At 38.1% G+C, this 11,951-nt stretch overlaps 1 protein-coding gene across 2 annotated transcripts; it reads right to left on the reverse strand.

Annotated features, from left to right (window-relative positions):
* Positions 1-5,593: 5,593 nt before the first annotated feature.
* Positions 5,594-10,272, reverse strand: LOC148034802 (boron transporter 1-like). Of its 2 annotated transcripts, none has more exons than XM_087679777.1 (13): positions 10,116-10,272; positions 9,700-9,782; positions 9,288-9,480; positions 9,037-9,175; positions 8,723-8,888; positions 8,378-8,505; positions 8,116-8,289; positions 7,832-7,927; positions 7,614-7,751; positions 7,219-7,538; positions 6,764-7,073; positions 6,313-6,427; positions 5,594-6,191 (listed from the first exon to the last, which is right to left on the reverse strand). In XM_087679777.1, the coding sequence occupies exons 1-13, from the start codon at positions 10,244-10,246 to the stop codon at positions 6,175-6,177; spliced, it is 2,010 nt and encodes a 669-aa protein (XP_087535903.1). In that variant the 5' UTR covers positions 10,247-10,272; the 3' UTR covers positions 5,594-6,174. The 2 variants fall into 2 exon arrangements, with proteins under 2 accessions (XP_087535903.1, XP_087535902.1); XM_087679776.1 differs by having other exon boundaries at positions 8,378-8,544.
* Between the last annotated feature and the right edge of the window lie 1,679 nt (positions 10,273-11,951).

Here is an 11,951-nt window from a genome sequence, read left to right on the forward strand (position 1 = left end):
AATTTTAAAGACATATCTTGATAAATTTATCCTTGCTATTTTTAATAAGAAAGCTCAAGGTCATTAGTGTGGGCCTTTTGTCTCAAAATAATAGCATATGACTAGTTGACAAGGGTAAAGACATGGATTCAAAATGTAAAGAGAAGCTTTCATATGCTTAGGATGTTGGCTATGATGCACTCATTCATGCTCATGATGAAAATACAAGTGACTTCTTCATGTTCTCTTTTGGATTAGCCCTCAAGCATGCAAAACTATTTGTTCTATATATTTCCTTTCATTAAGTAATTTTAATTTCTGGATTGAAGCTACTAGAAGATATGAAATCGGGGAATATCGATGAAGAAATAGTAAATTGGACAAGTCTTTAGGGTTTATCTACTGTACTGTAGGCTAGCAATTGTAATATTGAGGGTATTAAATAGGTGCCACTAATTGCAATCCATCAAACTAAGAAGAACGGTGGAGAATTGGAAGCAACTATGCACTTAGTTTAGAAATTTTTCTAAGGATTGGAGATATGAAAGTATTGAAGCAAATGTTAATGATGGATCCATATATGCATGTATTAATGATGGATTGATTGAGTTAGAGATGGTATTGAACTTGGGAACCTATTGCATATGTTGATGTGAATAATATTGGTAAATTGCTTGACTTTGGAGACATTGGTGTGGACTTGGGAGGGTCCATTGCAGCTTACAATAGCATGTGTTCATTTAGTAGTTTGAGATTCTACACTCCATTGAAACTACACACATGGACTCCATCTTGGAGTTGATCGAACAAATTATTTGTTAATTTTGTAGTTGCATCCCATTTTAGTAGTGCTACAACAATATTGATTTGCAAATTAACATGGCATGTTTAGTAGCAAATAGCTTTTGTGATGCTACTAGTGTGACCGATTGATTCTAATAGTGCCTTGCACTGTGTTGGTACTATGGGCCACAACCCAGATATAGATATTGATAGGGGCTCTTTGACAAGGAATCTCACTATCTTGTGTGCAATGCTATTAGAGCATATGATTATAGAAATTATGCTACAATAGTTTTGACATGCATATTGCACTCCACAAACTTCATATTGTAGACATTGGGAGTTTGCTTTAGGTACTTTTTCTCTTGTTGACATTTCGTGTCATTATTTCCATGGAGCTACACATGTATGTGATTAGGAAGTTTTGGTTACCCATGCCAAGGATTAACAAGGATATGCCATGCATTCATGGGACTTTTTCTTGTTCATGATGTTAGTCTATACCATGGCCCCAATAGCTATCATGGTTATTGTGATTAGAATTAACTAGAGTCTTTGCCAAGCCATGAGCTTCAATACTTCCATAAAAGATGGATTTTAACATAGTTCTAAGTGTTGAAGATGGTGGTATTAAACTATCTAAGAATGACTTCCATGTTGACAGATATGATGTAAAGGGCACTCTTGAAGATAATAGTGAATTAGAGGGAGAATATGATTATAGAAGTCAATAGAGAAACACAAATATTTCTCATGTTACTACTTTACCTCTTGTATTTTCATGCATTTTCACAAAAACCATTACTTCAATGACTAATAAAAAAAAAGACAATTTAATGAATAGTAACCCAAAACTTGCTTTAGAAGGATTTAGTCTCTTATATTTCCAAACATGTCACAAGTGTCCTATTGAGGTGGCATTTGTAGGGTTGCTTTACAAGTAGGGGCATATATATCACATTTGCAATGCAAAATCTTATTCTAAAACTATAGAGATACCATAGACTTCCTCATGCACGTTTTCAAGTACAATGACACTTTGAACACAAGGTGGAAACTCAAGGATGAGTTTGCATTGATCAAACAGTGGCTAGGAAAAAATTCAGTACATGGGCATCTATAAAGTATCACAACAAAGATTGTAGGAGATAAAGCCAAGTTCAAATAGAGGGCTATCTTTACAAGTATTTGTTCAAAATTCACAAGAAAATGTTAAGGGTTTACAACTTGCCAAGTGCATCACACATGCATTTGCTCATTGCAAGGTATTACATCAATGATCCCACTTGAGAAAGTGTCAAGGATTATTGGTCGTAGGGTTTTTATCTCTATAAAATAATCATATAAAAAGTGTGTTTCAAATATAATTTGAAAGGGAAATCCTTCCACATGAATGGATTGAACTCAAGGTTCAAGATGTACAATCAAGTACATGGATTATTACAATACATTTATAGCTTATCGTAATACAAGTCCCATGACAAGTCCCATGACAAGCCCATGGGATTAGTGTAAACAAGATATGGAAGTTTACACATCAAGTCTTCAAGGATATACTTCATTTCTATCTTTTGCAAGATCAAGAGAGACCCTCCCCTCAACAACAATCATTTAAACAAAACACATTCTATCTTTATGCTTTTCAACTTATGCAATCCACCTTCTTGACTAGTGCAATTGATTGAAAAATTTAACCACTTTTCCTTTCTTCTTCCTTGCTCTATCAAGGGGATTAGCAAAGATTCTATGGTTGATCAATATGAATGCATGTAAGCAAGCCATAAACAACACATAGAAAAACTCTATACAACTTTAAGTTTAAAGAAAATAGGACAACAATAGCTCTTTTTGGAAGTTGACAATTTTCTTTCCCAATTAGCAAAAGGCCTCCTCTTCTTGAACTTCCCAACAAAATCTTATTCCTCCATAGTACATGGAACTCTACTCCTAATAAATATTCAAAGTCTTCACATGATATTGAAGGAATATGAGAGGGAAGGAATAGTTTATGAGTTGAACAAGACAATGGCTTTGATTGCTCTGGTTTAAATTGTGATGAGCGATCAAGAAAGGATGATAATCAAGGTGCATCACAGAGGACCCCCCTTCATAATAATAAGCTTTATGATCTATTTATAGTGCTCATTTCACTCTTCATGATTAGTTGATATGATCTCAAACTATGTGGTTATTGAACATGCATGTAGCCCACATGGCTTTCATGCCCATTCCTAGCTCATGACCTACTTAACAATGCACCAAACTACTAAACCCAATCTTAATTAGATCAATGCATCAAAGTGCTATTTCTAGGCCACCTTGAAGTGCCTAGAATCTCATGCCATCATCATGTACATAGGTAAACTATTTTGTTTCATATTAGCCTTTATAAGGCTTAGTTTAACCTTCATTTCATTCTTTTCCAAACCACCATTCATATGCCATATTGGATAAATCCCTTTGAAGTAAAAAAATTGTGTTTTAAGCTTGTTCTATGCTAGAAATTTCCTCAAGACTACATTTTCAAGTGAACACCCTATGCAACTTTCTCCATCAAACCCTTCCAAGATCCTTGAAGACCTTCATGTGTCAATGTTCCTGAGATAGGATCATATACTTATTATTGTCATTTTTGAGGGCTTGCATGACTATTGAAATTGTATGGGAATTGTACCAAGATAGCTAACACACAAAAACCAACATTAATTTTGTATTTGAAGAATATTTATAGTTCAAAGTTGTGTACTTCCTAACTAGCTATGCATTGAATACTAGTGAGAAATCATACTACACAACACTTACAAAAGCCTTTCAAAAGCTAGCAAAAAGAGACCATCAATGGGCTCATTTGATTAGCTAGTTTCAAGCAAATGTTGGTAACACCCCTTCTATGAGAAAAAAATGATGTTGCTTGTTGTGGAGAAGCCCATTATGAGACGTGGTTGGCAGATTCGCATGAGAATCAATAATCTTAGCTAGATATTGACATGTTCTTTGAAGTTATAAAGTTACTCAAGGATTTGACTAAGATATTTGATAAGCTAATTCGAGTGTGATGATTGTGCTAACATGCTAGTTATTGAGCTAACCATGAGTATGATGCTTACATTAACATTCTAACATGTTTGATGAGCTAATTGTGAGTGTGGTACTTGTGTGTGAACATGCTAGTCATTGAATAGGGTGTGGTTATCCTTGGTGCCTTTGTTCATGTGAGGTGAGATAGAAAAAGGGAGGGGGAAAGGCACATAATGAGTCATTGGTATCCATTTTATCATGTATCTTGTGGTCAATTCATTAATCATTATTAAACATCATTTTCACTTCCAAATTTCTTTGAGGACAATAGGCTTGTTAGCAACATGGACCATTACATTGTGACCTCTATGATTGCTAGTGCTATCATCATTTCATCCTTTCAAGTCAAAGTGATAGAGAAACACACTTAGGTCTAGCCTTTTATTTGTATGCTTCCTAATGGGAGCTAAGTATTATCTTAGGCTGCTTGATATGATCTTCTCACTATGTAGAAAGCAAAAACAAGGTATTTTTCTTCAACATGATACCATGCCATTATATGCTAATTTTCATGAATTAACAAGTTTGTCATAATTCAAAACTCATGGGTATTTTAGCACATCATAGTTTGCATGTATCATCAACCAAAACTCACCATTTACTACCTTGACAAAGATATCAAAGCTTGTGCAAATGGACACATCCCACTCAATTATCAAAATAATCTCAAAGAAATAATATTTTTTAATCATTAAATCCATTTGGTTTGGTAAGAAAGCTACATGTTTGCCTCCACTCTTAGCATGTATGAGAGAAAAACCTAACTCAAGCCATAACTAAGGTAGATGATATCTTGCCAACTCACCACTAAGACTTCCTAAAATTTCATGTTTGTCAAGAAAGCTACAGATTTGCCTCCATTCCTAGCATGTAAGAGAGAAATACCTAGCTCATACTATAAATTAGATAGATGATAAACATTGCCAACTCATCATGAGTCTTGCACCCCCATTACTACTACTTATTGTTGATTGCCATTTGTTGTATGGTGTCATTTCTTGTATTCTTTTCAATGTGTTTTAGACATTACTTTCGGATGTGTGCCAAAATACAATAAATATAACCAAGCATACTAACATCAATGGACAATTTAAGTTATTTTGTAATTCTACTTTAACCAGAAAGACATGATCTGGCATAACCATTTTACAAGGATTTCTATTGACTCCCATAATAAAATTTAAGAGTGCATCTAGAATGAAGATCATGCTCTAACCATAAAGATATGATTTGACGTAGGCGTTATAGATGGTTTTCTATTGACTTTAATGATAAAATTCAAGAATCTCATCTAGAATGAAGATCATGCTCTTAAGCTCAAGGGGTTATACCTACTAGAAATCATCTACATATCATATCTTCAAAGGATATTAAGAAAGACCAATTCTTTACATGCTATAAGGCCATATAACGAGCTCTTTTACTTTACTAAACTTATAATTTTTTTTTCAAACTGTAATTTCAAAATCCCTTTTGTAAATATAATCTTATAAATTTTATTAAATAAAATACCCTTTCTTTTGAACTCACATAGTACCTTATATGTTCTGTAAGGTGCACCCCCAAGCCCTTAAACAAAAGGTGAGTTATGATGAGACAATTTGTAAGGACTAGTATAAAGCAATTTGTAAGACTATAAAATCCATTCCATGAGAAAAAGTGCATATAATCACTCCCTTGAGATAGATTTTCAAGCTTATAATCGCTTGCTAAGCAAGTTTTGATATTCTAACAAGATCACTTGCTGTGCTACTTTAGTGTTGATTTATAGCAAAGTTATCATGTCACCAATGGCTTATTTATAATAAAATTATCATCTCACCAATCTTGAATTTTAGTCTTTAATATGCAAGTCTTTCGAGTTCCTCTTGTTTAATAATGCTAGTAAGAGTGTGATAGGAAGCACTACTATAATTGTATAATCCTTTAGTTTCTTGTTTGGAACTCTATTGATACAAATCCAATATATGTATAGTTGTAATTCTACACTAGTAATTCCAACACCAACACAGACATGTCGTAATTCTATTGAATGGCATTGATTCCTTCAACTGCTTGCGATGGATCCTGCTTTGCTTCTTTAAGGCATTAGTGTGAAGGATTGGGGTATCTAAAGACGAGGTTAGAGGAATGATACAAATTGGTACACAATCCCATTAGTCATATGGTTACAAATATAAGATAGCACTAATAAATAAAGCGTCTTTTAAGAACCTTAACTATTTGTAACTTCTACCCACTTTTTGTGGTCCATTAGGGCATTAATGCGGAGGAATGAATAATTCAAACACCACATTTGAAAAAATGGTTTGATCTTTTGCAATCTTCATCACTTCAAGGAGAAGGAGGACCTATAGCCACAAAAACAAAACCACAATTACAATAACATATCAATTGATGTTTGGTAAGTGACCAAGTTGGACATTTGAGCAAAAAGAACAAATAAAGCTCAAAAAGAACAAATAAACTTGCTTTCTGATGACAATCTTTGTGGGATGCGACGATGCTTGATTTCACCACGACTCGGAGTGATTATTTCATCAAGGATCTCTCCTTCATCTCGTTGAGAAGGGGCTCTTCCAAGCAACTGCAAAACCCCTCATCGAAGGATCAAATTTGGGGCCTGTAATGAATAAGTTCGACTTCAAAACATCTAATCTAATTAAAGGCATTACGTAGAGCTACTTTTAATTGACATTAGTTTGGGATTGAGTATGAAGGTGTGTTCAAAGTATCACAAGCGCATGCAAGTAGTTCATTATCCTTGTAAACATGCGCGCAGAGAGAGAGAGAGAGAGAGAGAGAGAGAGAGAGAGAGAGAGTGACAGAGAGAGAGAGAGAGTGTGTGTGTGTGTGTGTGTGTTTTTTTGAGAGGTGGAAAAGGGAAAAGGACGAAGATAGATGAATTGTAGAGAAAACTCACGTCAGAATGGTGGCCTGAGGGGTGATCTGGTAGATCGGTCATGGTCATGGAGTATGGTGCCACTGGAGGAGCTTCTTCATATTCAGCTGCATCCAGCTCCTGCAGATGCTGTCCCATGAAGAACTTAGGGAGCAAATACTGCCGGATGGGCACCAAAAGCATGATCAACAGAGGAAACAAAACTCCCGCGATGGGAATCCAAGTGATGCCAAAGCAAATGAGTAAATAGACCAGCTGCAGTAGCGTGAACATGACTATCGTCTTGAATGGAACGGCCTCCACGAATGAGGCATGCTCTCTCTCCAGCACTCTGTGAAGCCACAAACATGCAAAAGAGGATATTGGCATTAGCTCAGTCATAAGCAGGAGGATATAACACTAACTTGGTAATAAGAAGTAAGTGGAGTGCTCGGCAGAAGGTTGAATTTGGAGAAGGCATTGGTATGGAGCATTACTTGTATCGCCGACTGGGGGCAATGACCAGAAGCAACAGCCTCTCCCAGAATTGATTTCCAGGCAAACTCTCAATGGCCATGAAAGCAAAATAGCCCCACAGTACAGAAGTGGGGATCTTCTTCAGAATAGGCATAGCAGCTATGCATGCAGCCACCAACAAAGACTGCAGAAAATTGCTCCAGCGTTGCTCTTTCACCACCACAGGGATTAGCTCGTCGATGTGTTTCTCTGGGTCAAACAATGTCTCATCCTCTGAAGCACCTAGTGTGCCAGTGCCTGAAGTCAACTGAATTGTGCAGCTCTTAAGCTCTTTTAGGACCTGCACATAATGCTTTTTAAGTGAACATTGTACTCTTAATCTGGAAGTATGCAGCACTCACTAGTAGCAGCTTACCAACGGTGATGGCTGTGGATGAACAACAGAAGTCTGCATGCGCTGGAAGGCTTCTTGCATATTGCCATACAGCTGATCTACCGAGTGCTTCTCATTAATGCTGCTCTTTGCTGACTTGACCAATTGCTTATGCACCAACTGAAATACAAAGAGCATTCTAGTAACATGTCTGTAAAACTAGACACAATGATCATAGGGTTGAAAAGAGATTTGATTACCTTGTGCTGCAATAGTGCTAAGCTTTTGGTATGCATTGGAGACTGGGGAAGGACACCATTTGAAGGGGGGATACCAATCAAACCACAGATTATCACCTGTCAAAGAAACAGCAGCCTTTTATTATTTGAATTCCGATGAAACAGGCACACAAGAAACAGTAGCAATCAACATGGAACATCAAGATCGATGGTTTATAATTAATGAAAGAGATTCAAAACACGGATTTTCTTTGAAGCAGGGGAAACTAACTGTACCAAAAAGGAGGAGAGGGGTAGTACAGAACCAGTGCAGCCAGAAGCAAAAGATCATAGTGATAGGATGATGGATTCTGCAGATTGAACTCCTTCTGTTGAGCAAGCTGAGCCACAACACTGTGGTCGAAGTAATACAGAATGGCGATCATGACTGCTGGAGCAAAGGCAGCAAAGATGTATGTCACCGGGACATCAAGCATGTCCTGAAAAGACAGGCAAGCAAACTTTAAGCTTACGTTGTCAACTAAAATCTTAGTGCCAAGCTTGATACTTTGCAAGCTTGCAACATACCTTCATAACTGTCCAGTTGTTGGCTGCACTAGAAGACCATGGATTGGGACTGAAGAGGCGCCGTGGAATGCCCGAGGGAATATGTCCTGAAGATGCATAAGAGATGGCTGTCCAAGCAAGTACCATAACTGGCACTCCATAATCAGCAATCAGTGAGCGCATCCAGCCTAAGGATAGAATCATGCACAATCAGAAAAACCATCTTCTATTACCAACACTTAGCTATGGGTCTTGCAATACATTGATCATAACAAGACATCCTTATTGTGTAATTCATTTTGCCAGCACTTGTACTTATGTCAATAAGGTTATGCAAGATCATAAAGGGAGTAAATTACAACATGCCTGAGCCATAGTGCCATGACCGTGCTCTTCTGCTTTTTAAGGCTGTAAGTAGCAGCCCAAATGACAGGACCAGAGAGAACATTCCATTTCCAAAAAGCCAAGAAGGATCAAACTCCACCAGATCCAGATTCTCTCCCTCTGGAACTCGAAATTCCTCAACCACACCCTTCAGTACAGAGACAACCAACGCCATTAACACACAAAAAACTCTCATTAAAACACAATAACTTGTTGCACCGCCTCTCATGTGAGCTCCAACCTGATTTGATAAATGCTTAATGTACCACAATATTCAAGGAAGGATTATTGCTCACCTTGATGGCTTGCTGCATGAAGAGTATGGCTATGAGTAAGCCAAAGAGTTCCCCAGCCACACGGGTAAATCTGTTGACTAAGGAGCATGCCCCGAATATTGCAAGCAGTAGTAAAAGCAGGGATGACCAAACACAAACCCTGTGAAGATATGCAGCAACATCAGTGTTTCCATATAAGTACACTTGACAGGGCAATAAAAAGTAGCATTGTGCAAAATCAAGCTCATTTCAAAATGCAGAGAACTGCTCACCATCCTGTCCAAGCTAGGAAGAGCCTCGGACCAATCTCAATTCTGTTCTTGACAAAATTGTACATGAAAGTGTACATGATAACTGTAGGCTCTGCAACGCCTAGTATAAGCAATGGCTGGCCCCCTATGATAGAGTGCACAAGTCCACATAGTGATGTTGATGCAAGGGTCTGAACTGCAGTCAAGATCCCATCTGACGGTAACAAGATAACAAGAAGATTGATGAAACACAAACCATAACGAGTTCTGATCCAATCTAATCATGTTAATGATGAACATGATTCCAAACTGCCTGTATCGTTGATTAAGCAAGTTAACATGGTTGCTGATTGATATAAAGGACTCAAATTTTGAGTTGATTGAAGGCGTCAATCCCAAAAATAACATTTCTTAAATGGAATAGCTAACTTACTTGTATTTCTATTGAGTTGCTCCCCGAATGCGATGACAGGAAGGGCTGAGGCAAAGAATATGTACGTGGTGGGAGCAAAAATCCTACACCAAACAAATTAATCAGAGAGTTTCAGAATGCTGAAAAGCAAAGAAAATCTTAGGTGTGGTTAATCCTGCAGTAAGCAATCCGGGGATTCAAGGACGCAACATAAAACAAAAGCAACAACTGAGGCGTGGTTTGCAGCATCGACACAAATAGCTTAAACTTAGTGGAATATTGAACTGATTGATTTACGAAGACCATGGCTACAAATTACTCTACTGGTGTAAGCATGTCCCTAGACTGATCATAGCCAGCTAGAGAACAGATATTCATGACGCCATAGCTGCCAGCTAGAAATTAACAAAGACTACCACATCAAATCTAGAGTTCACCTGTAACCAGCATCGACTCCGCCGATCCAGTCTTCCTTGTAGCATTTCAGGCGCGCTTTTAGATCGTTCTTAATCCCTCGGAACGGAGTGAATGTCTCCGCCATGGGAGCCAGGGCTGCGAAGGTTAGCATAACAGTATTAATGCGGTATGCTTCATGCAAAGAGAGAGAGAGAGAGAGAGAGAGAGAGAGAGAGAGAGAGAGAGAGAAAACATATTGTTGGTCCGATGATTGTATAGATTCAATATTAACAGCGTCAAGAGGCACGTTTCGTGTGAGTACCTAGAAAAGAAATTGCATGCGAAATTATTGTGGACGGAGATCTGCAGAAGAAGAAGAAGAAGATGATGATGATGATGACGAAGAAGGCAGACCTCTCTCTCTCTCTCTCCCCCCCGAAGAAATATGGTGCATGCGAGTGTTGAATACGAACACACAGAGTCTGTGGTCTATATAATGTGTGTACGTATGTGTGCCAATATAGAGTCCCTCTCAGAGAGCAACAATGGTCTCTCTGGTCTGTCTGTCTCTCTTTCTGATGGGGACAATGGTGGAAAAACGATTAGGGTGAAAGGAGTTGATATATTGGGGGGTTTGCCTGATATCTTCTTCTGAAGCGTGGCTCTCTCGCCAACCTTTTCGCAGGCTAGCGTTCTGCGTTTTTTTTGCTGTGATTTGCTGCTTCCTTGGGTTTTTATTAATTCCGTCATGTTTTTTGGGGGGTTTCGGCCCTTTTCCAGTGATTGGCTACCTGGTCTTCTATTTTTATTTGCTAGGGTGACACCACGTGTAACGAATTTAGAGGAGCTCTCTCTCTCTCTCTCTCTCTCTCTCTCTCTCTCTCTCTCCAAGGGCTTTTGAGGCCCATTAGAGACTCACAATCATGTTTGTGAAATCGTCCTCCACACCTTAAATTGAGATCAACACTTACAACCATCCTTGTTATGCACTACTAGGCGCTCCGCGCCTAGAGGGTGCGATATTTGGGGGGCGGGGGGGGGGGTGTGCTGGATGCGTGGCACCCACCCCCGCGTTCTCTTTTTTTTTGTGGGGGAGGTGGGGGGCTGCCACATGGCACCCGCCCCCCACCTCTCCTTAACTAATAATATAGATTAAAAGTGGCAATATCAATGAAAGGCTACTTAGAGTTGGAAGTTTAATAAGAACATGGAAAGTTTAGAAGTATACTTTGTATTATATGAGTCTATTTGTTAGCACACTAAATTGTTACTTGTTGGTGACCATGAGGAGCCTCCAAAATCAATAAGGTACAAAATTTCCAAGGTTTTCCTTTAATGAAGCCATTGAGCATTTTGCTCTAAAATCAACATTTACACTCATTTCATCAAAGTGGTGGCACTCTACAAAATTCAATGAAAGAAAGTGATTACCTCCACATGATTTAACTTGCCATTATTGACACCTTGATGATGATAGAATATGCAACCTAGCATCTTCAGCTTGGCTTCAATGCTTTAATAACCATCTCAAAGGCTTCAATAATGATGTAGGAATTTAGACAGTTTCATTGGGTAAGTTGAGTGTTATCTTTCAAAAACGATAGGTCCAAGCAGCATATAGTGTGAAGATGCACATGCCTACAATGCTGTAGATATTTGGTCATGCACAAGTACGCCCCCATGGCTGTTGTGTCTTGGAATTTATGATTGATCAATCTAATCACTATTGACCAACCATGATAATTAGGACATCAAGAGTTCTTCTACTACAGGCGTAACATGTTATTATACACTGTCACCATGTTAGCATGTAAGTGTACCTACATGAATGCATTCAGTTGCAATAAGGTTTACATCCAACTAACATAAATCTATTA

This window comes from Lygodium microphyllum, chromosome 6, assembly GCF_053477565.2.
Source record: "Lygodium microphyllum isolate KBCC chromosome 6, Lygodium_microphyllum_v1.1.10, whole genome shotgun sequence".
NCBI classification, from domain to species: domain Eukaryota; kingdom Viridiplantae; phylum Streptophyta; class Polypodiopsida; order Schizaeales; family Lygodiaceae; genus Lygodium; species Lygodium microphyllum.

Bases quoted from the DNA above. Each gene is read 5' to 3' on its own strand.
- LOC148034802 (XM_087679776.1), bottom strand. From the start codon at position 10,246: ATGCTAACCTTCGCAGCCCTGGCTCCCATGGCGGAGACATTCACTCCG. The intron at 7,539-7,613 runs GTAAGCTGCTAC...CATTATGTGCAG, and splicing joins ATCCACAGCCATCACCGTTG to GTCCTAAAAGAGCTTAAGAG. The intron at 6,428-6,763 runs GTGAGTTTTCTC...GGGGTTTTGCAG, and splicing joins CCTCAGGCCACCATTCTGAC to TTGCTTGGAAGAGCCCCTTC.